The sequence below is a fragment of the Tetrahymena thermophila genome, assembly GCF_000189635.1.
Source record: "Tetrahymena thermophila SB210 genomic scaffold scf_8254406, whole genome shotgun sequence".
NCBI lineage: Eukaryota > Ciliophora > Oligohymenophorea > Hymenostomatida > Tetrahymenidae > Tetrahymena > Tetrahymena thermophila.
In genome coordinates, this window is record NW_002476188.1 from 91,032 (window position 1) to 117,327 (window position 26,296).

The 26,296-nt window shown below is 22.7% G+C and overlaps 8 protein-coding genes across 8 annotated transcripts in view; 4 read left to right on the forward strand and 4 right to left on the reverse strand. All coding sequences in view use genetic code 6, as the record gives it.

The window, feature by feature from the left end:
* Positions 1-544: 544 nt before the first annotated feature.
* Positions 545-1,475, forward strand: TTHERM_00243950 (undecaprenyl diphosphate synthase, putative; the record flags this gene model as incomplete). Its single annotated transcript, XM_001023724.1, has 2 exons — positions 545-1,147; positions 1,200-1,475. 2 exons carry the CDS (start codon positions 545-547, stop codon positions 1,473-1,475), a joined length of 879 nt encoding a protein of 292 aa, XP_001023724.1.
* Positions 1,476-2,129: 654 nt separating this feature from the next.
* TTHERM_00243960 (transmembrane protein, putative) lies at positions 2,130-8,545 on the reverse strand (the record flags this gene model as incomplete). The annotated part of the gene is made up of 9 exons (XM_001023725.3): positions 2,130-4,180; positions 4,378-4,698; positions 4,752-5,316; positions 5,375-5,980; positions 6,037-6,335; positions 6,644-7,440; positions 7,503-7,813; positions 7,867-8,063; positions 8,116-8,545. 9 exons carry the CDS (start codon positions 8,543-8,545, stop codon positions 2,130-2,132), a joined length of 5,577 nt encoding a protein of 1,858 aa, XP_001023725.3.
* A 1,183-nt stretch (positions 8,546-9,728) lies between these two features.
* TTHERM_00243970 (DDRGK domain protein) lies at positions 9,729-11,292 on the reverse strand (the record flags this gene model as incomplete). The annotated part of the gene is made up of 7 exons (XM_001023726.4): positions 11,089-11,292; positions 10,730-11,005; positions 10,400-10,570; positions 10,231-10,332; positions 10,028-10,186; positions 9,876-9,971; positions 9,729-9,815 (listed from the first exon to the last, which is right to left on the reverse strand). The coding sequence occupies exons 1-7, from the start codon at positions 11,179-11,181 to the stop codon at positions 9,729-9,731; spliced, it is 984 nt and encodes a 327-aa protein (XP_001023726.4). The 5' UTR covers positions 11,182-11,292.
* Positions 11,293-12,006: 714 nt separating this feature from the next.
* TTHERM_00243980 (Wnt secretion Wnt-binding factor) lies at positions 12,007-14,527 on the reverse strand (the record flags this gene model as incomplete). The annotated part of the gene is made up of 11 exons (XM_001023727.3): positions 12,007-12,455; positions 12,516-12,644; positions 12,700-12,822; positions 12,878-13,152; positions 13,271-13,494; positions 13,546-13,671; positions 13,744-13,865; positions 13,925-14,021; positions 14,075-14,199; positions 14,263-14,366; positions 14,448-14,527. The coding sequence occupies 11 exons, from the start codon at positions 14,525-14,527 to the stop codon at positions 12,007-12,009; spliced, it is 1,854 nt and encodes a 617-aa protein (XP_001023727.3).
* Positions 14,528-14,989: 462 nt separating this feature from the next.
* On the reverse strand, positions 14,990-16,774 carry TTHERM_00243990 (C2 domain protein; the record flags this gene model as incomplete). The annotated part of the gene is made up of 3 exons (XM_001023728.2): positions 14,990-15,955; positions 16,101-16,550; positions 16,703-16,774. The coding sequence occupies 3 exons, from the start codon at positions 16,772-16,774 to the stop codon at positions 14,990-14,992; spliced, it is 1,488 nt and encodes a 495-aa protein (XP_001023728.2).
* Positions 16,775-17,197: 423 nt separating this feature from the next.
* Positions 17,198-19,300, forward strand: TTHERM_000243999 (Sec1 family protein; the record flags this gene model as incomplete). Its single annotated transcript, XM_012799920.1, has 1 exon — positions 17,198-19,300. The coding sequence occupies one exon, from the start codon at positions 17,198-17,200 to the stop codon at positions 19,298-19,300; it is 2,103 nt and encodes a 700-aa protein (XP_012655374.1).
* Positions 19,301-20,841: 1,541 nt separating this feature from the next.
* Positions 20,842-23,232, forward strand: TTHERM_00244000 (Sec1 family protein; the record flags this gene model as incomplete). Its single annotated transcript, XM_001023729.2, has 5 exons — positions 20,842-21,635; positions 21,692-21,863; positions 22,169-22,234; positions 22,286-22,437; positions 22,488-23,232. 5 exons carry the CDS (start codon positions 20,842-20,844, stop codon positions 23,230-23,232), a joined length of 1,929 nt encoding a protein of 642 aa, XP_001023729.2.
* A 930-nt stretch (positions 23,233-24,162) lies between these two features.
* TTHERM_000244007 (AMP-binding enzyme family protein) overlaps positions 24,163-26,296 on the forward strand; it is a gene marked incomplete at both ends in the record, with an annotated part of 2,428 nt that continues 294 nt past the window's right edge. The window contains 3 exons of the mRNA XM_012799921.1: positions 24,163-25,198; positions 25,250-25,850; positions 26,012-26,259. Of these exons, the coding sequence (XP_012655375.1) occupies positions 24,163-25,198; positions 25,250-25,850; positions 26,012-26,259 (1,885 nt within the window). The remainder of the gene's footprint in view (positions 25,199-25,249; positions 25,851-26,011; positions 26,260-26,296) is intronic.

Consider the following 26,296-nt stretch of genomic DNA (forward strand, 5'->3'; position numbering starts at 1 on the left):
AATACATAAAAAATTTTATAAAAAAGTAATATGCATAAAATTAATAAAATTTATTAAATTATATTTTTTTTTATTATAAGTCCATATAAACCTTTATAAATAAATAAGAATTTAAATACAACAAAAAGAATAGTTTTTTTAGATAAAAATATATTTAAATAATTAATTATCTTATTTAAAAAAATTTTTTTTGATTAAGTCATTTGTAAAAACATAAGAATATTATTATTTTATTATTTTAGATGGATGATAATAAATATTTAAATTACACTTATAATTTTTTAAGAAATAGGTTATTATTTATTTTAATTTAAATATTTTTATAAGATAATTTTTTACAATATTTTCAATTAATTTTTGATAAATAATTATACAATTTTGATTATTTTGCAATGTTGGCAAAATATTGTGATAAAATTATAATTTTTAAAATATTAATAATGTAATAAATATTTAAAAAAAGCAAATTTAGTTAACCATAATTATCAAAATTTTATATATTAAATTTGTTATTCTAAATAAATTAAACACAAAAAATTACTAAATGAATAACTAGGTTGAAGGAAAGCAAATAAATTAGTAAAGTTAGTAAGATAAAAAAGTTCAAACCAAAGAAACTTAAAAAGTAGAAAAGGTTATAGAAATCAAACCAGAAATTAAATTCTATGAAAAACTTGTCATCAAAGTTTTGAAGCAAGGACATATTCCAAATCACGTAGCATTTATTATGGATGGTAATAGGAGATACGCTACTAATTAAGGAAAATAAAAAACTGAGGGGCATTTTTCAGGATTTGTTACTTTTAAAAAATGTTGTGAGTGGTGCTTCCATTTAGGAGTCAAGGAAATGACGGTATTTGCTTTTGCAATAGAAAATTTTAATAGATCAAAAGAAGAAGTTGAAGTTCTCATGAATTTAGCCTAAAAAAGTTTAAGAAAACTTGCAAATGATGGAGAATTTTTATAAAGATATAATATCAAAGTGAAGGTTTGTGGAGATTTAAAATTGCTTCCATAAGAAGTGCAACAATCAATGCTAGAAATGGAAGAGTTAACAAAAAATAATAAAACTTTACTTTTAAACATATGCTTTGCATATAACTCACAGAATGAAATAGAGAATTGTTTTTCATAAATCAAAAAATAGGTAATTCAATACATTAAATAGAATTATGTTTTAAATTTAAATTATTCAATAGGTGGAGGATAAAAAATTAGACATTAATAAAATAGATAACAAGGTCATAATGGAAAATATGCATATAAAAACTTGTCCTGATATACTAATCCGTACTTCCAATGAAAATAGATTAAGCAACTTTTTAACTTACTAATCAACTAACACGTAAATTATTTTTATCAAAGAAAACTGGCCTGAACTTTCAATTTTTAGTATTCTTAAAATAATAATTCAATACCAACTATAATTATATAAGTAGAAATAAATTTAAAAATAAATAGACTCTTGTATTTGACAAGTAATCATTTTTTTTTATATATTTGTATACATCCTAAATAAACAGAAAGTATCAAACTTCTATAAAAAAAAGAAATAAAATAAATAAAAAAAAAGTGAATATTAAATGATATTAAAAAATGAAATTAATCCAAACAATCATTTTTATTTTTATTGAAAAAGTTTATTTAAAATAATAAAAATAAATGTTTAAGTTTATCTTTATTCATTATTTTGAATATAAAAAATAAGCTAAACAATAAATTAACAAAACTAATTAATTAATGATTTAAAAATAAAATATTTAATATTTCATTATTACATTTTTAATTTTTAATAATAATGAAAATCAAAATATAAAATTTTAATATAAAAATGATTTTATTAATGTTATTAACATCAATAGAGTTAATCTAAATTTTAAAAAATCTCCTATTTTGATAGTATAGATGTTATTATTCACTTTATATTAATTTTTTAAACTATCAAATATTTCATGAGTTATTCAATTTTTATTTTAATCTGAAAAATAGCAATTTTAAAACAAAATAAAATGATTGAATGAATGAATGAAAAATTTAATCATTTTCAATTTAACAATTCATTAAAAATACTTTCAAAAATAAAAAAAACATCTATTTATACTTTTATGAAAACAAAAACAAAATTTGAATCAAACTTCTTAGTCTTCTTCATCTTTGAATTGTGAATAGTTTTCCTTATATTTTTTCATTTCAAGAGATTAATTTAGATTAGCTTGAAGAGCCCTTTGAGGTTGAGTTGAAATAGAAGTGTTGAGAGCATCATGCACTTCAAAAGATATATTTCTTCTAGATTTTCTGTACCATCTGAAAGTAAAATATCCAATGAGTCCAAATACTAAAATACCACCTACAACCAAACCAATTATGAGAGCAATTTTGGAGCTTTTATTTCTTTCACCTTCAATCCACTCTACATTTATTGTTATTGATTTATAAGGGAAATAAAAAGATTCTAGTCTTTAGGATTATCTATTAAAGAACTAAGCCTTTCCTACTAAACTAATGTAAAATTCTGGTACTTTCAATTTTTTTGCAGTATCATCTAATATTTTATTGATATTTATGCTTGTGGTTAAACCTTTATGATTTATTTAGTTGCCTGTCGCTGTGTTATTATAAACTGATTCGATATTATTGATTTTATAACTGACATACTGGAGATGCTTTTAGAAAAATAAAGCATCACCACAAACTGCACTACCCTAAGCTGCGTTTGGTGAATAATAATCAGAATCGAATACATAAAGTACATTTACTAATGTAAAGATATTACTGTCACAATTAAAGTAACACTGAAGCCCATCAAAAGAAATATCTAACATTTATGTTTTTTAATTGTAACTAAAAGTAAAGAAATCTCCACTATTGAATATTTAATATGGGTATCTAGTTTATGATGGATAAACACTTGCTCTTAAGCGATACTAGGACATTTGCAAATTTTGGATGGTTAAAAAGTAGCTCATGTGTCCTAATTAAATCTCGGTATCAGTCCTACCAGACTCTATTTTAGAAACATAAAGGCTTGGATGCTCAGCCATGACTTAAATTTCATGAGCTCCATATGAATTAGTACTTTCATCTGATACTGCTAAAATAGACTAACCAAAACACTACACTAATTCTATAACAATCTCATGCTTACCTTCAGCATAAAATTCAAAGCTGTCATACTAGCCTTATAGAGAAAACTTTTAAATCAGCTAGCCTTAAAGCAAATGTTGAATACCTGTGTGTGGAATTATGTAGAATCTCACAGCTTCATTCAACTTTATCAGGCCTTATGTATCATAGGAAAATTTGATGGTGTAAGTGTCAACTTTGCTATCTTTATGGAAAAGAATTGTTGAATTAGAGAGCATAGTTTTGCTAAATCCTTAATTAAATTTCTTATCTTAGATTGTGATTGTTGGATAAAAATCATCCCATGTAAGTGTTTTATTTTAAAGTTAATTTTAATCATTATACTCTTATATTATACTCTGAATATTTTAATTGATTCCTTGATTGTAGAAATCATTAAGTAAGTAAATTGTAAACTCAGTACTTTTGAAGTATCCACTAGAAATTGATTTATATTGTAACTCTAATTAGCTTAGGGTATCCAATTATTTAAAGTAAGGTAGCCCACTTGCTAAGTGCATGATTTTGTCATTAGATTAAAATGAAATAACATAAACACTATCCTTCATAGATTTGACTGCGAAACTATATGGCTTAGAGTGATTTTCTTCAGGATTATCATCAGGCCCATAAGTTTATGGAGTAAAAGTAACTTCCTAGCTTGTGTATACTGAGAACAAATTGAAAAGAGCATTAAAATTATTAGGTGTAATAGTAAAACCTTTGTTACCATATACTTAAATAGTACCAATAATTAATGTTACTTATAAACTAAATTTTTAAGAATGAGGATAGAAGTGGAATAGATCAACAGTGTTATTTAATGATTCAACTCTAAACATTCTCTAAGCTGGTAAATTTGTATAGGTTTCCTCATTTTTAACAACAATTGAAAGACTAGTTTCTCTAATTGCTTATACAGCTATAATATATTTACATCTTGTGCAAATTGGATGTTTTTCCTTATCCCAAAATATTGTGTGTCTCTTTGTATCTTTTAAATTATTCACTCCGTATTATATAATCGGTTTTTGAGGATTCCATTAAATTATGTATTCTTTTTTATTTTATTTTTTTTAAATTATGAAATAAAAAAAATATAATTTTTATGAGGATTTTTTGTAAAAATAAATTGTTTTTAAATTGAAATAATTTAAATTTTATTAAAATTGAAATTTTTTATTTTCAAATTAATTAATTATTAACTTCCCCCATAAAAATTACAAAATTAAAAACATTTTAAAATTAAATTACTCTCAGATTCAACTCCCATTTTTATGGAACCTTCTTCTACCGAGGCTTCTATTCTAAAAGAAGTAGGAGAATTATCTTGATATTCAAGGAAGAGCTATTGGTTGATTTCTAAATTAGTATGGAAATAGTGCCCTGCTTCTATTTTGACATATTAGTATGATGTACCATATGCAACAAAATAAAATTAGCAGAATGGATCTTTAGTAGTTACCGTAGCTAAGTAATCTCCTTATATTTATTTATCTTCAAAGGCATTATCTTAATCTATCACTATTAAGCTTCCTCCTTTTTCAGTATAGCTATATTGTTGTTGTTATCCCACTAAAAAATAATAAGTTTTTTTGTTTATAAAAAAGGTTTGTTAAATAATTTACTTTTTAGGATGACTGTTTCTACATCGCAAATACCAATAGGATTCACATGTAGAATGTAACGCTCCTCTTTAGGATCGATTGAAAATTTGAAGTAAAGATTTTATTCTTTTCTTATTTAGTATAGATTTCTTTGATTAGACTAAATTAAGATTTCTTAATTAAACATTTTGACTCTGTAATACTCATCAATGAAGTTTTTTTCGTAATACCCGTCAGCTAATTTTATTGCAATAAGGTATACACATACATTTCTGCCTTAGCATTCAGAATTCTTTACATCCATTAAGTTATTGTCAAACACTAAGGTTTTTAAATATGGATCTCCAGTCTATCTAACCTAATAATTATGTTAAGCTTTTGTAGGATATAGGGAATCAATTTTTGTATAATTGAAGAAAGTATGTTAAACATTAACAAAATTAATATATATTTCCAATTCTGCCAAGGGACTAAAAGTTTCTAAAAACGTAGTTGAGTTTCTCTTTGAAAAGTAGTAATATTTGTGATATGAATCCTTTTAATCAGGGTATTCTTACTTGTGGACCATAAACTCATGAAGTTGAATCTTATAAGAATTAAAAGATTTTAAAAAATTTTTTTGAAATAAATAAATAAATATTTACCTAGTGTTCTACATTAAAAGCACTAAAGGTTATTTACGTATTCTTGTTTTTAGCTATAAACATTAGAGTAATATAACAATTCATTCCTAACTTAGCAGGTGTTTCACAAATTTTTTGTGTATGCTATTAATCAATATAAATCACTTAGTTCTCATACAAAGTTTTGTTGTAGTTATCTGGGTTAGGTTTATAAATTGATAAATAATCAAAAGAAATATATGCAACAGCATTCATCCCTTCAATTGTTTCATTGTCTGAAGTCATTTGAAATTTTATTATATCACCTTGACTAATATTTATTTTGTAATATTAAAACTCATCTAATTTTAATTGGAAAGAATGTGCTCTATTCTTGTCTAATTCTATTACATAATAAGATAAATACATTCCTAAAGAATATTAAAGCGTTTAATGAGATTAAGATACTGCACCAGGCATGATTTATGGAATTACCTACACGTAAGAAACTAAAATATTTTCCTTAAGCTAACTTAATGGTATCACTAAGTTATTATTTTAAGACTATACGCAATCTAAAAGTTAATGATCTTTTTCTTATTAACAGTACTAAAAATAAAACTATCCTTCAATAGCCTTTAACTCTATCTATTTGTTAAAAAAATAAAAAAATTTTAAGACATGCATTTTTTTGAAAAGTTTACCTTTAAATCTGATTTAAAATCTTACTAAAGCCACAAAAAGATTTTATACAAACCTCTAGATTCATAACTATCAAGAACATCTGTAATTTTGTTATTTAGCACCAAATATTTAAATTTCAAAGCCTCTTAATTAGCATGATATGTTACATGAACATTGTAAATTGCAAATTCATCAGAATATATAAAAAAGTTAATTTTTAAACCACTTAAGTCACCAAATTCTTATTATCTAATTAATAAGAAGTTAGAGTTTTAGAAAACATCTACACTATTTAGGGTTGGTCTATTAGATTAGCTTTCTATTAAATAAAAAAAATAAATAAATAAATTTTGATTAAATTGAATAAATTTATATTTTTTTAAATAAGTGTTTTGAAATATAAATTTCTAGTTCAAACTTAAAAAATTGTTTTGTTTTAAAGTTTTTTACAACCGTTTATGTATTTCAAATGATTTTATTTAATTATTTAATTTGAAAATGATAAGTAAAACTTATTGAAGTTATAGTTTAAAAATACTAAGTTACTTCTCAATTTTTAGAAATTCTTTTTCATGAAAATTTATTATTGAAATAACTAATGTAAGCAAATAAAATAATAAATATTACTTGAAGAGATATTAGCACCAATAACAGCTTTTTAAGAAGGTGAATTAAGGACTATTTTGACATATTCAATTGGATTGCTTTCAATATTTTTTGAAGGTACTTAATACTCGTAGTACTTATATTAATTTGGTAAAATGCCTCCATAATAGATTTCATTATCTTTTATTTTAGTAGTGATTTGAGAATGTTCTGCGAGCATCATGTATCTGTAGTCTTGCTTGTCATAATTGATCACTGCAATATAATAAATACATACAATGAATCCATTTTTATTACTGCATTTATTTGGGTCACTCTAATAGCTTATGTAGTGAAATTCACTATTATCAGAATATTTAATAACATCACTATCTTATTGTAGATATTGTTAATCTTTTACTATAGTTGCTACTTGATCATCACTTAATGTACAATTCGCTAACTGTTAACTACAGTTCTTTACTAAAACAGCAGATTTTCCTTCTTTTTAGACTATTTTGAGATCAATTTAGAAGGTAAAATTACCTGTCAAAATAATTTTATAGTGATTAGCTTTACTACCTTCTAATACATAATGTGATTAAATGTTAAACTCTAAATCTTGAATCTAAAGCTGATTTTCAAATTCATAACTCACTTCTATTAAATAAATCATTCTTCCACTAATAGGCTTAACTTATAGATAAAATAAATCATCACCTAAATTATGATCTTTTCTCATTTAGGATGTAAGTACTAGCTTCTACTCAAAAATATGTTCACGAGTACTTAAAATATAATCACTGTCTTGCTGAGGAATCTTATCTCCTGCAAGTGATCTTTATTTTGTTACATAAAATAAAATTAAGAACAAATTTACCAAAAAATAAAAAGAATTTACATTAAACCATATCCTTCTTAGCTTAATATATTTATAACTAGACTTTTGTTTGTTGGATCTACTCTCTCTGGAGATTCTGCAGGATTTACTATCTAGAAAATCATGTTTTCATTTACGTTTTACTCATATTATGTGAAAGAATTTATTGGCAATTTAGCAATTCCTCCATCATAGCTTTCAATTTTGATAATAATTGGAGAATGATAAGGGAAAAGAACTAAAAAGCTAAAATTGTCATTAATTCTTAGATCCTTTTCTTGCAAAGTAATTATAGCAGAATTAAGAACACCTACATCTGATTTGTACTTAGCCTATTTATTGATTTGAATTGAATTATAATTTTTTAATTTATAATTTAATTTACATCATTTCCACTAACTCCTTCTTTTCCTGGATTCATTAAAATAGTTATAGGAAGTGCTTAGCTATTAGCAAAGTACTCATAAGCACTTATTCTAATCTAAATGATATTTTTGTCCTTAGGAACATTGAACCAACCTGATAAAGAAGTCATTTGCTCATTATAGTCTTGATTGTATTTGCGGTATTAAAATGAAGTGTCTATCAAAATAATATTAAATTATTATAAATTTTATTTGAAATTTCAATTTACCTACGAAAAACTGTCTCATTTTAGTGTAAGAAGCCTCAAGAGAGTAAGCACATTATAAATCACAGCTTATCTTTACATAAATTGTATATTTCTCTGTAAAAACAATATCTTTTTCTGGTATTATACAAAAGTTATTCTGAGTTCTTGAGCAAGTGTAATTTGGAGTTCTTTAAGTTGCCTTTTTATAGTCTTCTCCTTATTCTGCAATAAAAAGTTATATCTCTGGTTCATTATATTTATCAACTCCTATTGCGATTATTGTTAATTCTAAATCAGGAATCTTTTCATCCAGGTTAATCTAGAAATAGCTAGAATCATTTGCTTGTGTCTACTTATAAACGGCCTTATTAATGAATATTTCATCAACCTGGCAGTATACGCTTAGTATTTGCAGTGCAAGTAATAAAACTAATCCTTTTTATATTTTCATACCTAATTATTAAAATTTCGCCTATTTTAAGTAAAATTAGTAAATATTTCTATTAAATTTTGATTATCTTAGTTTTAATTTTTTAGTTGATTATTGTTTTGTTTATTTAAGCACAAAAAATAAACTTTTCTTAATACAAATTAAATAAAATAATTAGTAAGGATCAATTATCTAAATCTTTCTCAATCTCATCAAAAATTTCTCCTCCAAATAAAAATTCAATATAAAAAATATATTTTTTAGAATCTTTTTGGGTGATCTGTTAATTTTCGACTACAAAGCAGCCATCACAAAACTCAGCCTGGAATTTTATACAAATTTTTGATTAATGTAATATAAATTCTAACTCAAACCATTGTTAAAGATTTATTCATTTATTAAATAAAAGAAACAATGAATTAATTTTTCTTTTATTAATAACAAAAATTAATATAAAAAATTATTGATTAGAAATAGATTGTAAATTTCTCTTCTCTTTATTATTATTTATTTTATTTCTTAATAATAATTTATTTGACTTTAGAAGATTTAATAGGAGAGTTTAAAAATAATTTTATTTTTTTTATTAAAGTATTTTAGAAATTAATCATTTAAATAAAATAGATAATTTAAATTTCATAATTATTATTCTATCGATTAATTTCAATTAAATAAATTTTTGTTATTTTTATAAATATCAATGATTTAATATTATAGTTACTATTTTAATAAAATCTTACAAATAAAATACAGTCAGTTGAGTAAATATCAAATACTTTCAAGTAAATTTTATAAAGTGAATAAACATTTAAATCAAAATTAAACAAAAAAAAACCAATTTTAAACTTTCTTACAAAAAAAATTAATTTATTTTAGATTCAAATATTTTTAAAAATAATATATATTAGAAAAATTTGTAAATAGTTGCTATTTCAATATATTTTAATAGGGGTATAATCTTTATAAATAAATGATATTGATAGCTATACCACAATACTATTGTAGATAAGTAGACAAGTAAATCTGTAGGTTATCTCCATAATTTTAAAAAATAATTTCTTACTTGCCATTTTAATAAAAATTCAATAACCATATTTTGAGTATTATATTATTTGTAAAATTAAAATAGAAATTAATACAAGGATTTACTTAATTTGATAGATAAATAAATTTTTTAAATTATGACTTTATTTATTTTAATTTATCAATTTTATTCTTATTTAAGCTATTCAAATTACTTATTAACTTCTTATAATAGCTCATTTTCTTCTTTAAAGATTTTTTCTTTATCCTTTTAGATTAAAAGATTATTTATTTATTTAGTTATAAATTCAAAAGAGTAAAAATTTACTTATTGTGAAGGATCGAGCTTAATTAATCTGTTGCATTCAGCAATTAAATCTGAACGGCTGACTCTTCCTTTACTAATGATGTAGTTTTTAACACTCTTTTTATTATAAAAAAATAATAAGTAAATAAAATAATTCTGAGTTTATAAATTACTTCTAATTCTGTGGGAGTTATATAAATGTACTTTCCTCTTTCATCTATAATACCATTAATTTACTTATTTATTTCTAATGATTTGATTCTATCTATGACTTCTTAGGTAGTAATTTTGAATTCTCCAGTCATTTCTTCCAAAACAACAACTTTTCTTAGCTTTAATAAACAATTAGAATATTCACACTAATTTATATATTTACTTTAATGTAATTAGTAATCTTCTCATTTAATTCTCTATAATATCTCTCTTCTTCTTCAGCACTCATTTTTTCTTATCCACTTTCTTCAACTTCCATGAATTTCTATTATAATCACACACAAAAATTTAATTCCTACTATCAAAACATGATATTTTAAAAACTTAATTACCTTCCAATTTTCAAATTCTTCTTATTCTTTAATTCTTTAAAGTTCTTCTTACTTTCTTTATTCCTCCTCCTTTTTTTGTTCTTCTAACTCTCTTAACCTATCCCTTTCTTCATACTTAGATTTCTTTTGATTATCTCTTTATTCCCTTTACTCATAATATTATTGCATAGCCTATTTAATAATATGTAAAAATTATTAACATCCAAAAAAATAAGTAGGCAACTTTAAAGTTAAAATATCTTATTAACTGCTGATGCTAAATTATCAAAAATGCTAATAATATCTATTTGTTAAACCTTTTTAAAATTTTTAATAGCTATAAAATATTACTTCTCTTTATTATCTTTTTTATTATTTCTTTGCTTCCCTTGCAAGTTCTCTTTAAGTTCTTGTTTAATTGGAATCATCATCATCACCATCATCTTTTTCTTCTTCAGAATCAGAATTTTATTCACCTTCTTCATTATCACTATCTTCTTTTTGCAAATTTACCCTCCTGTTTCTTGTATTTTCTTATCTTTGGTTTGCTGCTGGCTAATTCACCTACTGCTAATTTTATACATTTTAAGCTTGCTAATTCTGAACCTTGTCTTCAGTTTTTGTTTTCTATATTCATAAAGTTAATCAATATAAATAAGTAAATATGAATTATTAAATGAATTCATTTTTAATATTTTTAAATTATTTACGTTTGTTGTTGAGTTCTTCATAAAGAAGAAATAATATGACACACCAATTAGTACGAAAGAAATGGTGAAAAACAAAATATCTTGCAATTCCATTTTAATTTGAATTTAAGTTTACTATTAGATTGAATTTATAATAATTAGCTAAACTAAATATCTTGTTAAATTAAAGATTATAAAAAATTCTTCTAATGAATCTTGTTAAAGTTAATATAATCAAAAATTATATATTGATTAATTTGTAGCTATTGAGATAAGCATAATACTTAACCATAATAAATATAATACACGTATTATGTTATTTTAACTATAAAAACTGTCATAAATATCAAAAATAATTCTATTATTTATATAATAATTAAATTGAAATATAAATCTTAAAATATTTTTATGAAAAAACATATTATAAACTTAAATTAAATTAAATGTTAAAATATTCTTCTTATATTTAAAATTTACTTTATAATATCATATTCATTTAATAAATAAAACTGGAGGTCAAATAAAATTTAGAATTTTTAAAAAAATGCATTCTATATAATTGATTAACTGCCTTAGTTAAATTAATAAAATAAAAATTTTTTATAAATTGATTTCCTTTTTTGAGTTAATTTTTAAAGTTAAGTTCAGTTTTCCTAACAAAAAGATAAATTTAAGATTCTTCTTTTTAAACTTAGAAAATAAAAATACACTTATTGAACATTTATATTGATTTAAATTATTTAAAATTCAATTAATTTTTAATAGTTTTTTTAGAAAAAATAATTGAATAATAGTTAAAGAGTGATAATAAAATATATCCTTTTAAGAAAAATATAGAAAAAGTGGGTATATTATACATAACTTTCCTAAATATTAAAATTTTAAATTTGGCACTTTTAAATTAAAATATTATTATTTAATTTGATTTATTTAAAGAAATCAATATTCTTCTTCCTCTTCATCTTTATCAAAATTTAAAACTAAATCTCCATTTTCTGCTTAGCTTTCGCCTTCTTCGTTTTACTTATGATATTTTTCGTTACTCTTCGAGTTTTTATGTTATCCTGTTTCTGCTTTTATTTACTAAGATTGATGTTCATTACTGTTATTCGCAAATTCTTATTCAAAATTATGGGCTTTCTCTGGTGTTTTATTGCTTGCATAATTTTACATTTCTTGCTCTTATCCATTCTTTTTGGTATTAAATTGTTAATGCTATTAAAATATGTCTTATGCTAACATTTATTCCTGATTGTTAATATTTTATTTCTAGATATTTTAATGATCTCCTTATTGACTTGCTATATCTATACCATGCAAACTGTCATCTAAAACTTCATATATTTATGGCTTGTTACCAACTTCTAAGTTAATTATCTGCTATGCCTCTAATAATTAGTAAAAGTAATTATTTTTAAGAATATTTGCTGACATTATAAAAAAATTACCTTAATAACCTTAAGGTGAAAAGCTATACATATAATGTAGGTAATAAACATAGAGATTCAAAATAGTTATAAAAAGGAGAGCTCTTCCACCGACTGATCCATAAATATCCATAGAACCACTGAAAGCAACTATTTTAGTTAAAATAATAAATTAGTTAAAAATAATTTGTTTAATAATATTTACACAAGGCACAGCAAACTATATAGTACATTGAAAATAAGGAAAATAACCTATTTCTCCAGATCAATGTATTGTAACTTTTAAATACCCAGTAATAAAGGTAAATTATGTAGAGGAAATATGCAACTATTATTATTATTTTAAAAATATTAAATATCTAAATAAAATAATTAAAATTTACCTAATATCACTACACCAGTCCATTTGCAAAAATCATAAAATCCTCCAAATGAATCTTAAAAGCTTGTATAAGGATCATCTAAGTGGTTGTAAGAAAAACCAATATAAGTAAGAAGTAAAAAGATATAAATGACAAATGCAAATATTATTTTTTTTTTATCTAGGGCTTTAGATAGCTTCTATCCATTTTCATTTATAACTCTATCTAATATTACTAAAAAGAATACCAAAAGGCAGACAAAAAAGTTAACTAAAAAGAAAACATCGAAAAAAGCTCTATTTTCATTAAAATAATTTTAATTAACAAAAAATAATTTATTAAAACAATAAAAAAGGGAAAAAATTTAAAATTAAAAAGGAAAAAAGATAAATAAATAAATAAATAATAAGATACGAAGCCATATTAGGTATCAAAATAGTTGTAGCATAAAAAGGATTGTTAAATAAAATAAGTAGTCCACTTAGAAGGACAATCAAACGCTACTCTATAACCCAGTGAAAATAACTTATTCTTTGTAGTTTTCTTACATAAGCGATAGTCATAATAATAGAAACTATTACACATGTATATCTTAAAGCAAGAAGGAAGCTTGTATAATCAGAATTAACATATTCATGCTTTATGATAAAATAAATTATATATTGAATTTTGAATTTTGTAATGTTTACTTAGAAAGCTATTTAGGGACTTAGATCCCATTAAAAATCACTATCAAAATGGACAACAAATGCATAATTTGAATGGTCGATTTTTGAATGATAAATTAAAGTTATTTCATCACAAAAAACACTTCCCTATTAATATAGTTTAATTGTATGTATGTTATTATTATATTTATTATTAATAATTTTAAAATAATTAAATACACTAGGACAGTTCGCAGTAAATTAATGACCTTTTTTTGTGTCTGTTCTGGAGTCAATAGTATAATCATCGTTTAATTCATAGAAATGACCAGTGAATTTGCCATACATTTAGATGTCATTCTCTATTTAATTAAATATTTTTGAATATTTATTTATTGATATTTGCTATTTGATTTTTTACAAACATCATAAGGTTATTTCTTTAAAACCAGTCTAACTATTAAAAATTAATTCATTCTTGACATTCCGCTTACAATTCCACCAAAATTTCTATTATCCTTTTGATTAATATAAGGAATTTTAATATATTTTCAAACATTTTAATTGTTACTTGAGTGTTAAATTAGTAGCATATAAAACGCAAGTAAGGATCTTTTTAGAAACTTGGATTATTTTTTAAGTGTGAACAGTCATAAATTAAATTGTTATCATAAATTGTAGCAAATGTATCGGGTACTATTTTTTTTTTTAATTAAAAAATGGTCATTTAGATACTTTTTAAAATAAAAGGTGGAATACCTGTAAATGTTAACACATACAATAAGCCAACGATTATAAAAAATGAGCACCATATGGCCACAGTCCTTTAATTTTCTGTAATATCTGCATTTATTTTTATCAATCTAATTCATATAATTATATTTTAATCAAATGATTTTTGCTAACTCTTATTTTATTTAATATAAAAAGTTTATTTGCTTTACGAAGACGAATCATGCACATGATGCTCAGCTTAAATGTTAGGATCTTGCTAATTGTTTCTAATTTCCGAAACCAGTTGCATTAGATTGATGCCCTTTTCTAATATATTTTTCTTTTTCTATTTATAGAGTTAATTATTTTAAACAAATAAATCTAATTAATTAATTGATTATTACTTAAAAATTTTTAATTAAAAATTATACAAAAAACTAAATGATTTGAACAATTCTTTGAGAAATCCTTCTATTTCATAATATTTAAATTCAATCTTGCGTTTATCGAAATTAAAAATTATCAGAAAGAGACTTGGTATTTTTTTGTTAAGAGTGTTTATTTATTTATTTATTTATTTGCTTATTTTCAAAAGAATTTAAAAAATGTAATGGATAAATAGAGAATTATTTTAATTTTATGAAAATTTTGATAAATGAACAAATGAGCTATGCTGGCACATACACAATTAAAGGCAAAAATAAGGAAGATTAATACAAATAATTTAAATTTATAAAATAACATTAAATTAATTTTGTAAACAAAAATTTAATCACTTTGGATTTTGAGTAGTCTATTACTATTATCTATCAATAGGCTTTTTAAGTCCGGTATCAATTTAAACTCTCTCTTTTCTCTCTTATTTCGTAGTTCTAACTTCACTTATTGCAGTAATTTTTTAGAATTTTTTGGGTAAATATAAATCATTTGCTACTCCACTAGTACCATATCTACCTGGACCTGGAAAGATATCTTTTGGATCTGAAAAACGTTTCTGCTCTGGTATAGAAAATTTAGGGACACTTCTCTACAAAGAAGAAGAACTCTCCACTGTCGAAAAGCCTACTCCATGAATATCTCTGAAATATTATTTACTGTATTGTGTTGGGACTTCTACATTGTTATTTGTTTTGAGTTTAGGCAGTTTTACAGTTGTTGTACTGATGACTATATCTGGTTTTTAAACTATATTTCTTTCGTCAGGCTTCATAAATAGATAGCTTTCGTTGCCTAACTGAGGAGCAGAAGAGCGATTTTTCATTAGCATTTATCTTCTATCTAAAATTTATTTCTTTTTTAGCTTTAAGTCAAGTTGATACCTTTCTGGAGAAAGCCAGAATTTATCTTTCTTTTCTAAATTTTTAATTTATTCTAGCAGCTCATCATTAGATTATCTAATCATAGATGCGTGCTCTTCAGGTTGTTCTTACTTAAATATTTCATAAGAAGCTTAACATTAAACACTTCCAATTTATTTTCCTTTATGTCTTATAACAGCTCTCTGCTAGCTTTGATTTATGTCTACTTTTTCAAAATCTAGTGTTCCTATTCCAACTAAGTCATCAGCAGTAATAAAATCTAATATTTCATCTTTTAAAACTTCTTATACATCAATATAAACAATCTTTTATCCCCTAAAATAGATATCAAAGTCACCCTAAAACATCATTGATGCTCCTCCGTTTTGAGGTGTAGTTTTGTGAGAACCATTTGAATTCCTGATTTTGAGATAATAATACTATATTTATTTATTATATTATAATATTTTAGTTTAAGTGTTCATTTTAAAATTAAAATAATAATTTTAAAGATATTAGGCTTTATATATAACTTAAAATTTATAGTTTTTAGAAATTATTTTTAAAGAAAATTAATGAAATTACAGCTTCAGGCTTAAAAGAATCTAAACTCAGTTATAAATTTGTAACTGTTAAGCAGCTTTCATATTTACTTTTTATTTATTTAATTTATTCTTTGTTCCTGTACTCTTCTAAGTCGGCACCTTGTTAAATATGAATTGTAAGATAAGCCTAAGCTGCTAATTTATTATCGAAATCATAAACTAAATCAACCATTATTTCCTAAGGCTATTGAATGGCTTTCTTAAGGACTGAAAGAATATTTAATTTTCCTTTTCCTATGAGTAAATCTATTTCTTTTTCATTTTTCAAGGCGTCATAAATATACTCTTTTTTATATATTGAAACAGTTATATTGACATCTGAATTCCTTTGGAAAACCCATGTCTGATTAAATTCAGGTTATAAATCCCCATTTTGCACAGGTTAAGTTGTCTTTTTTTAACCATCAAACATGACTACTGCCCAAGGGTGCTATTTATTAAAGAAAAATCTTAATCGACATGTGAAAGTGCTTCTTATAATTATAGAAAGATTAAATTAAACATTTTTGATCCTCCAAATATGTATTAAATTTTTAATGATTTCTTTTATTTGTAAAATTAATCAAAGCAAAATGTTCTCACCATGCTTTTGAACTTTTATTCTTTTCTTTTCACTTCTATATTTTTAAGTGTAATTGAAACTTTTTGAGGCATTTTACTTTACAACTTGCTATTTATGCTGCTAAATAATGTACAAATAATAGCTAATTAATTACTTCTTCTTGCGCAAAATATTACTAATTTAATAAATAAATAATAGAGTAGTTTTTTTTTCTATTGCTTTAATTCATATGAAACAAATAATGCTTTTTTAAAACTCACCATCAAGCAAAACTATGCTAAAATTTTAATGAGTTTACCTTTAATATTTAAGCTAAGTCTTTTAAATATAAGCCTAACTTATATTTTTAAATTTAATTTATAAACTTTAAAATGTAAAGTAGACATATTTTATTTACAAACAAAAAATATTTTAAATATGTTTTTTTTATATAAAATTTTTTAGGTTTTTAATTTCAATTTATTAAATAAAAAATTAATAATTTCAATATAAATATTTGTTATTTTTCAACATCAATGAATATTCAGTAAAATATAGACGAATAAATACAAATAGATTAGTAGTTTTCGCTCAAAAGTAATGTCTTTTAACGATTCTAAGAGCTATTTGATAGTCTAAGAACTCAAAATAAAAGCGAATAATTCATTCTTATCCTTGATAGCTACAGTACCAAGATATTATCTTCAGCTTTTAATTTGAGAGAAATCCTTAAATTTGGAGTTCAATGTATAGAAAAGCTAGAGTTAAAAAGGAAAAAATTCTAAAAGTCTAATGCCATTTATATTATAGAGCCTTCATAGTAAAGCATAGAGGCAATATTAAATGACTTTAAATCTAAAGATAATCCTCATTATGCAAAAATAAATATTTTTTTTACACGAAAGCTAAGCAAAGAATTGCTTAAGTAGTTAGCTATTCCATCATTTGTTATTAGAATATAATCTATAAAAGAGCTTTAGCATGACTTCTTTTTCAATGATTAGAATTCCTTTAGCTTAGATATTCCTTAAGCATTCCCAAGACTTTATTCTGGCAACTTTACATTTGAAGCTTAATTGTTGGAAGATTTAATTTCATAAAAAATGTTGACAGTTCTGCCATCTCTACTTAATTTTAATGCTATTAATATAATTACAAATAAAGATATCCAAACAGTATCACACAGATTCTCAAATATTTTACATCAAAAAATTATTGAATACAAAGAAAGATTAAAAATTGAATAAAGTAAGTATTTAGATGAACTTAGTGGTAGTACATATATTATTATTTTTGATAGGACTGATGATGTTATCACTCCTGCTATTCATGATTTATATTACGAGTCTATGATTCATGACTTGCTAGAGATAGATCCTTTAAATTTTAACTATTAGTATGAAATTCAAACAAAATAAAATCAATTAAACTAAACTGAAATTGGAAAAAATTAGAAAGATTAAAATGAGTTAAATCAAAATTAGGATACAAAGGGTAACAATCTTTAAGACTTGAAATAAGTTGAATCGACTTAAGCAAACCAAAATAAAGTACGCAAATAGGTTATTAGCAACTATTAAGATGAAATATTTGAAAAATGTAGATACAAAACAATTTCTGATGGTTTAAAAGATATAGGTGAAGAACTCCAAGATTTTGCTAAAAAGCATTAAAACATTAAGAATAATAAAATAGATATAGAAAGCTAGTATTTATAAAATGCAGAAAATATTTTAAGTTAGCTACCTTTGTATGAAGAAAAATATTAGAAACTTAGTATGCATATGGATATTATAGGAAAATGTTTCAAGATTTTTCAAAAAAAAAACTTATAAGACGTTGCTGAAGTAGAGCAATAGCTAGCTACAGGAGTTGACACCGAAGGACATAAAATAAAACCTAAAAAGATTAAGCAAAAGCTCCTAGAAATGATTCAATCTGAATAATTAAGTCATGATGTCAAGTTGAGATTAACTATTATAGCTCTTTTAAACTTAAATTATGATTTTAAAGCTAAACATTAGCTAATCTAAAGTTTCAGCTAAGAAGAATAAATTTTATTTTGGAATTTGCATTGGATAGATAAAAAACTAAATAATATTGTTGAAATTGATAAGTTAAAACAAAGTGAGAGACTCATAAAGTATACAAAAGCCAAAGTAAAAAACTTCAAACCAGGTGTTGATGTGGAATTTTGTCGTCATACACCAGAACTTGCATTAAAGATCGAAGATATTTTAGAAATTTTACTAAAATAAAATGCAAACGACCATACTAATTTACTTTAAAAACATGGATATGATCTGTAAATTATAGAATAATCTCAGCAGCTACAGTTGCAATAATAAAAATTATCTTCCTAGCAGAGTCCTACAAAATATTAGGTTAATATAGAAATGCAAAAGCTAATCAGAGATAAATAAAATTCAACTGATGTAAAAGATGTTAGCTATTATAAGAGCTAAAATAAATTTATAATATTCATTTTAGGCGGAATAACTTATGCAGAAATAAGAGCAATAAGACAACTTGATTCAGTACTTAAAAACAACCTTAGAATTATTTTAGGATCAACTCATATCCTAACTCCTTAATTATATATTGAGGGTATTTAAGCAATGCCAAAATACTAATAATGATAAATAAAAAAATAAAATTAATTTAATTAGAAATATCGAAAATAATTTTTATAAACCTTTTAATGATAAATTAAAATTATTTTGAAAAAAATATAACTTAAAAAGAAAATAGAAGGATATCATATTGTAAATATGTTTATTTATTTTAAAAAAAGCTATTTAAATAAATGAATTAAAACTTATTTTATTATCAATTATGATTTACACGAAAAAATTAATATTTTTTTTATCTTTTTTAGAATATTTTTTTTAAATTTACTTAATTTTACTTTAAATTAGCATTTAAATTTATTTTAAATCAATTTCAAGCCATTTAAAAAAAAATTAATGGATTTTAACTGTAAATGAGTCTAACTTAAGAAATTATAATAATCATTTTCTTAAAAATCTAAAAACAATATTTTGATTTATTAATTGAATTGTATATTATAATAAAAAATATAAATGATAATTATTTAGTGCTAGTTTTGCAACTTTATAATTTGTTTTACAAATTAGTTTGATTAACTTTACACATGGAATGAGTATTTGGTAAGCTAATGTAAATCTGCTTAGATATTTACAGATAAAATAGTTAAATTATCTTAAAATGGAAATGATATATATTGTGCATATGAAGATTTATAATGTAAGAATTGCTTCTAGTTTATTGGAAGGTTATATCATAATTCGACATAAAAATTTAAAAGTCCTGTTAAAAAATTTCTGTTAAAGCTAAAATATCTTCACATTTATGATTGCAAAAATTAATAGTATTTAGATAACTCAACTTTTAAAGATAGTTAGTAATAATAATTGAATATATCTGGTCAAGTTGAAACTCCATAAAAATAAAGAAATAAGACTTTAGAAATCAATAATAAAATGAAAGAAAAAAAAATAATATTTTTTAATGGGTTTGAAGATAATTAAAATGAATAGGTATAAAATTAATTAAAAATTATCTAAAGAGACGTTTTGAAACAAATAATGAAAAGTGAAGAATACTTGTAAAAATTTAAGTAGTTAGTTTTGTACTTGTAAAATAGATAATAAATTTTAAGTAAGATTTCAGAAAGACTTTTTTAAAAACTTTCATAGGCTAAAAACAAACAAATTAATTGATAATTAAATATGATTTATTCATTAAATCGCCTTCAAAAAATTAAAACTTATTTTAAAAATTAATATGTCCATAAAATCTATTTTTATAATCAAAATGAAAAAAAAATTATAGAACTTTGTAAACAAATATTTGAAAAAATATAAATCACTTTGCAATTTGAAATAAACAAACAATAAATTTTTTAAGATACTTTTTTTTTAATTATTTTAATGATAATTCTGTTAATTTTTGAAAAACGCTTGATAGATTTAATTGATAATTAAATCAAAATATATTTTTTAAAGAAAAAAGAAGAAAAAAAACAAAATTTACTGAATTTATTAAAAATCCTTTGAATTTTAATTGAATAATTTATATTTACACTAAATTGAACATAATTAATTTTTTGATTATTTAAGATTTTAGAAATTTTGTAAATTAGTTTTCTTATTTTCTTATGAGACCTTCTTTAAAATCTGAATCAATAGTCTAACCTGCTAACTTTCCAAAGATTCCCTAGCAGTAATACTTATAAAAAACATCAAGCAAATAGCATATTTAGTCAAGTCCAGTAGTTAATAGCATAGAGTAGAACCATGCAATAAAACCTTTAAATATAGCAAGTAATCCAGCTGTGCTTTATTAAATGCATTCTCCTACTTAATTGAAGCAAAATTAAATTTAATTTGGATATAATTTCTAAATAGCCAGCCCTTAGTAGCAATTTAAGCAAGCTCCTTTTACCTTCAACTAACCAGCAACAGTACAATAATTTCTCTCACCTCCTTAGCAATTTTAAACTGAAAGAGCTACTCGTGTTCATACATAACCAACTAAAAACTAAATAAAAAATGATAACTTTTAATAAATTGATTAGGTTTCTCCTACTAAATAAAATTTAACCACTCTTAGTAGTAATGAGTAGAATTAGTAAACTTATTATTACTAAAATATGAGCAACCAAAAGAATAATTTGAGTGCTTAAATTTTAAACACTACAAATTCTAATTATTCTCCTTAAAAGTAACAATAGCAGAATCAACAATAATAATAGCAACAATAGCTTTTTTAAAATACAATAATCAAATAATCTCCTAAAACGAATGCCTAACTTACAACATAAATTTTAATTAAAAATAATTCTTAATATTAAACACAACAACAGCAACAATAAACTTTCTAAAAATAATAAATGATTTAGCAGTAAGTTAAACAACCTCAAATATCTGCTTAAAATTTCAATATACAAGAGTAATCAACCTTTTATTTTAATCATCTAAGTTAGCACATTTTCAAATAAAAAATAGATCTCAATAATAAGAAGTTGATGCTAAAATGAATACAATGGACTAAAAAATAAACTTGTTAGTTTAAGAAATTAACTCTCTCTAAATTCTAATAGTAAAAAAAAATAAAGAAGCTAAGTATTGGAAGCAAAAGTACGAAGCTATCGATTAAAACATGGCTTCTTTTTTAAGCGTAATTAATAAAGTTAAAAAAATATTTTAAATAATAAATGAATTTAATTTCAAATTCTAATAATTAATTTAGTTTTTTAATTAGGCATTTCATTTAGATTTTTCCACTTTTTTATGCTAATATTTTATTTTAAGTTATAATTTTTATCATTCGGGTAATCTTAAAAGATGTTTAAATTTTTAAAAATGCAATTTGAACAAAATTTTAAATAATTTGCATTTTAACCAAACTCAATTTGTGAAATTTAATAAATAAAATTTCTAATGATACCTTTATTAATGAATGACATTTATTTATAAAAAAAGGATGAAGAAAAAGGAGAAAATTTAACACCAAGAAGATTGTAGAGGAATACTGACTCGGTGATTGAAGTAAGTTATTTGAAGCTGTTTCAAATTTAAAGAGTTGTATTATGATTTTAGGAAGAAAAGGATATAGAAAATAGTGAGGACTATCATAAAAGAGACTAATATATTAGTTAGTTAAAAAATAAAATAAAAGATTTAAACTAGCAACTATTTGATAAAGATCTTTATTATAAAGAGCAGCTAGATACGATTACAAAAATTATAAAGTAAAAAAAATTTAAATTCAAATTTAATAAAATTTTATTTAAATATTTAGATAAAAAGATGAATATTTGTAATAGTATATTTCTCTCAATTAAGAATTATTAGATAAGATAGAAGTGTTGAGTTAATAATAGACTCAGTTTTAGTAAGTGAAAGAAGATAATGAATAACTTTTTATAGATTTATAAAATAAATAAGAAATGATTGATAGACTCTAAAAATAATTAAATATTGATGACAGGACATCTCTATACAATTCATAATGTAAAAATTTTGATGAAGATTTAACATAAGGCTTGGTCAGCAAGCTTAAATAAGAATGTACTATACTTTAATCAGATTATTAAATTTTGTAGAGTTAATATAAATCTCTGAAAGCAGAAAATGAAAACTTGCAAGCAAGAGTGAATACCCTCTAATTCGCATAGACTAAAGGTACATTCTTTTCTAATGACTCTCCAAGCGTTTATGATAAGCTTGTATTTGATAGAAGCACCGAAATTAAAAAGCTTTAATAATAATTAAGTTAATATGCCACAGTAGTGTAAGAAATTCAAAATGAAGAAGACTTATAGGAAAGTTAGGGATTATAAAATTAGTCTAATAAATAAAATCTAGCAGATAGCTACCATTCCTCTCAAAGTAATAGAGATAGCTAAATGAAGCAGCAATAAATATTATTATCAGATTTTGCAAGTTAAAGAAACTATTCTCATCTATCTAACAATATATTTGCTGCTTCTTCATATAATAATAGTCCTTAAAAAGACCCAATTTTGCACCAAGAATCCATATGATCAAATATAAAATAAACATCTATTAAATTTGAATTCAGATGATTCACCATCATCATCATCAAATAAACATCTAGAGAATTAATAATATAAAAAAGCAATTTATTTAATTTTTAAGATTTATTTACTCATTTTTGAAGTGATTATTTTTTTTTAGATAAGTAAACTTACTTATCTAATTAAATGATTTTTTTAAAAATATAATCAAAGTTAATTTGTTCTTATTTTAATTTATGTGTTTTGAGTTTATAAATATTATATATTAACAATTGAATGTGTTAAAAATAATCACAAATTTACATTTTAATTGATAATAAAAAAATAATTTTTTAATTTGATTAATTTTTTTTTTAACAAATAACAATAAATACTCTTTTTAAAAAATTTTAGATTTTTAAAGGACTTTAACGTCAATAAATTAAATAAAATAATAATTTTTTTGTATGAATATTGGTTAATGGACAAATTCAATCAATGTAATATTTTTTGGGATAAGTATAAATACAAATAATAAGAGCATCTTTTCTTTATTTAATTACACAATATTTTAAATTTTTTAATAAACAATTTAATAATAATAAATTTAAAAAGGGAAATTAGTTTTTTTTTTTTTTCTTTTCTTTTCAGATAAAAAGAATAGAAGTTTGTAAGTAAGACTAATTCCTAAATTATATTTATTTCCATGTTTGTATTAAATGTATTTATAAAAAAAACAAATAGCTCTACAAAATAATAGATTGATTTTTTTAAATAGATTTAGAGAGAATTAAAATAACCAATACAAATCAATCTTTATGCCAGGTAAATAAATTATTCGAAATATCATAAAATTAAAATCAAGTAGAATTATTAAAAAACTTTATAAAATTTGAATAAAGAGGACTAATAAAATAAATAACTAAGCTATAAAGTAAAGATAGAAACTATAAAAAAATGACTATTTCAAAATTAGATTTGTTTTCTTCTTATTTCTACTTTAATATAAGAGGTTCATCTAATAGCAAAGGCACACTCTTTGGGTCTATTTTATCTTTAATAATTATAACTATTACAATTTCATATTTAGGTTACCTCATTTAGTAGTATTTTACTAACTAAATAGAGCCTAATTACAGATCTTAAAGCTTTACAAATAGCGATTCAATAAGTATGGATTTAACTGAAGATCTTATAGCATTTAGGTATGAAACTGAGTTCAATCTAAGTGTAGATGTTTTAGAAGCTTTATAGAATAAGACGTATGTAGTTTATTAAGCTTATTTTAATTATATGAATCAAGGACAATAAAATTTGATTCCTTTGAATGTGGTATAATGTTCAAGCCCTGAGTTAAAAGGATATTAATGCTTAGACTATTCATCAATAAAAATGAGTCCATCCTTGATATCTGATAACATTGACAAAATTTTAACTTAAGTATATATTTTACTTTATGGGTGTCTTGATTTAGATTCTCTAAAAACAACTATTCCAGATAACTGCGCTAGCTAATCAGATATTGATAATTTAATGAATTCTATGTATTCTGCATTAAAAATCTCTATAAAAACTTCACAATATAATACTAAATCTTAAAGATTAGAGTCATCCTACAGAAACTCTTTAATGTTTACCCTATCAAATTAATACATCTAATCAATTTTAAAGGTATAAAAGCAAACAACTACTGTCAGGTAAGGCTTACTAATTTAATCTTCAACAAATTTTACATCTCCTCTATAGTATACATCAGAAACTCAGTCACTAGATAGGTAGTCTGCAATTCAACTAGCTAATATAGCTTGTTATGCTTAAGGAACCATACAAGTAGATGAGTTATATTAGGAAATTTATGTACAGTATCCTACAATTCCGACCATTTTATCTCTTGCAAACAGTATATTTTAAGTATTAATGCTATTAGGATTTGTAGCGAGAAGATTTTCTATGAGCTCTATTAATAAAGAACTATTTGTAATATTACTGTAAAGTATATACTAAGATACTTACTTTAAATTATTAAAATCAAATAATTTAATAGATAATTGCTAAGAAGAGTAGTAATAAATACAAATTAATAATAATTTATTATGTTAAAATTAAACAGATGAATCTGAAATAAAAAATATTGATGAAAAAAATAATGAAGATAAAACTTAGGAAAAATAAAATAACATGAACCGTTCTCTCTTTTTAAGGTCAGTTAGAATGTTGGACATGTAAAATTCAGCCAATAAAAAAGTGATGGTTGATTAAGATTTTAAGTAAGATAATAAACATTCTGAACCCTCAAAGTTATATAAAACCTTGAAAAAAATGCAACAATAAAATTAGAATATAATTAATGATGAAGAAAGCATGAATAAATCAAACAGTTATTTTTATAACTCGCAACATAGAATTAAAAATGAAAAAAATTTTAACAACAGCAGTTTTTTTTATGATCATAATTAAATTTAAAACTCAACAATTTTGTAACAATTTCAAGATTCAAATCATAATTCATTATCTCCAAGCAATATTAAACTGAAAAACCATAATATTACATAAGATAATACAATATTTAATAAATGTTTATCCTTTTAAATGAAGTAAAAAAATTTAATGGAACATTCTGAGAAATAGTTGATTTTATAAAAAAGGTTAGAATTATTTTAAAATAAAAAAATTAAAAGTTAAATTCAAAAGATACTTTTCCAAAAAAGGTATTTTCTCAATTATTTTAAAATCTCATCAAATAATTAAATATTTATTTATTTGGTATTTTTTAATTGATTTATTTATTTATTGGTTTATTTATAAGGTTATGTCAAAGGCAAAAATCTGAGAATGACCCAAAGACTTTAAATGATAATTAAAAAAAGAAAATTTAGAATATTGTGGAAAAAGATTTTGATATCTTTTAATTTTATAAAGATATTTTGTTTTTGAAAAAAGCAGTAATGATTTTACTTGATGAAGACTAATTAGCTGCTTTGCAACAAGTAGGATGCTCAGATTAATTTTTTGAGTTAGACTTAAAAGATTTAGAAAAAGATACAACTAATTTAGGTAATTTCATTAATGCTAAATTATTTTTTCTATAAAT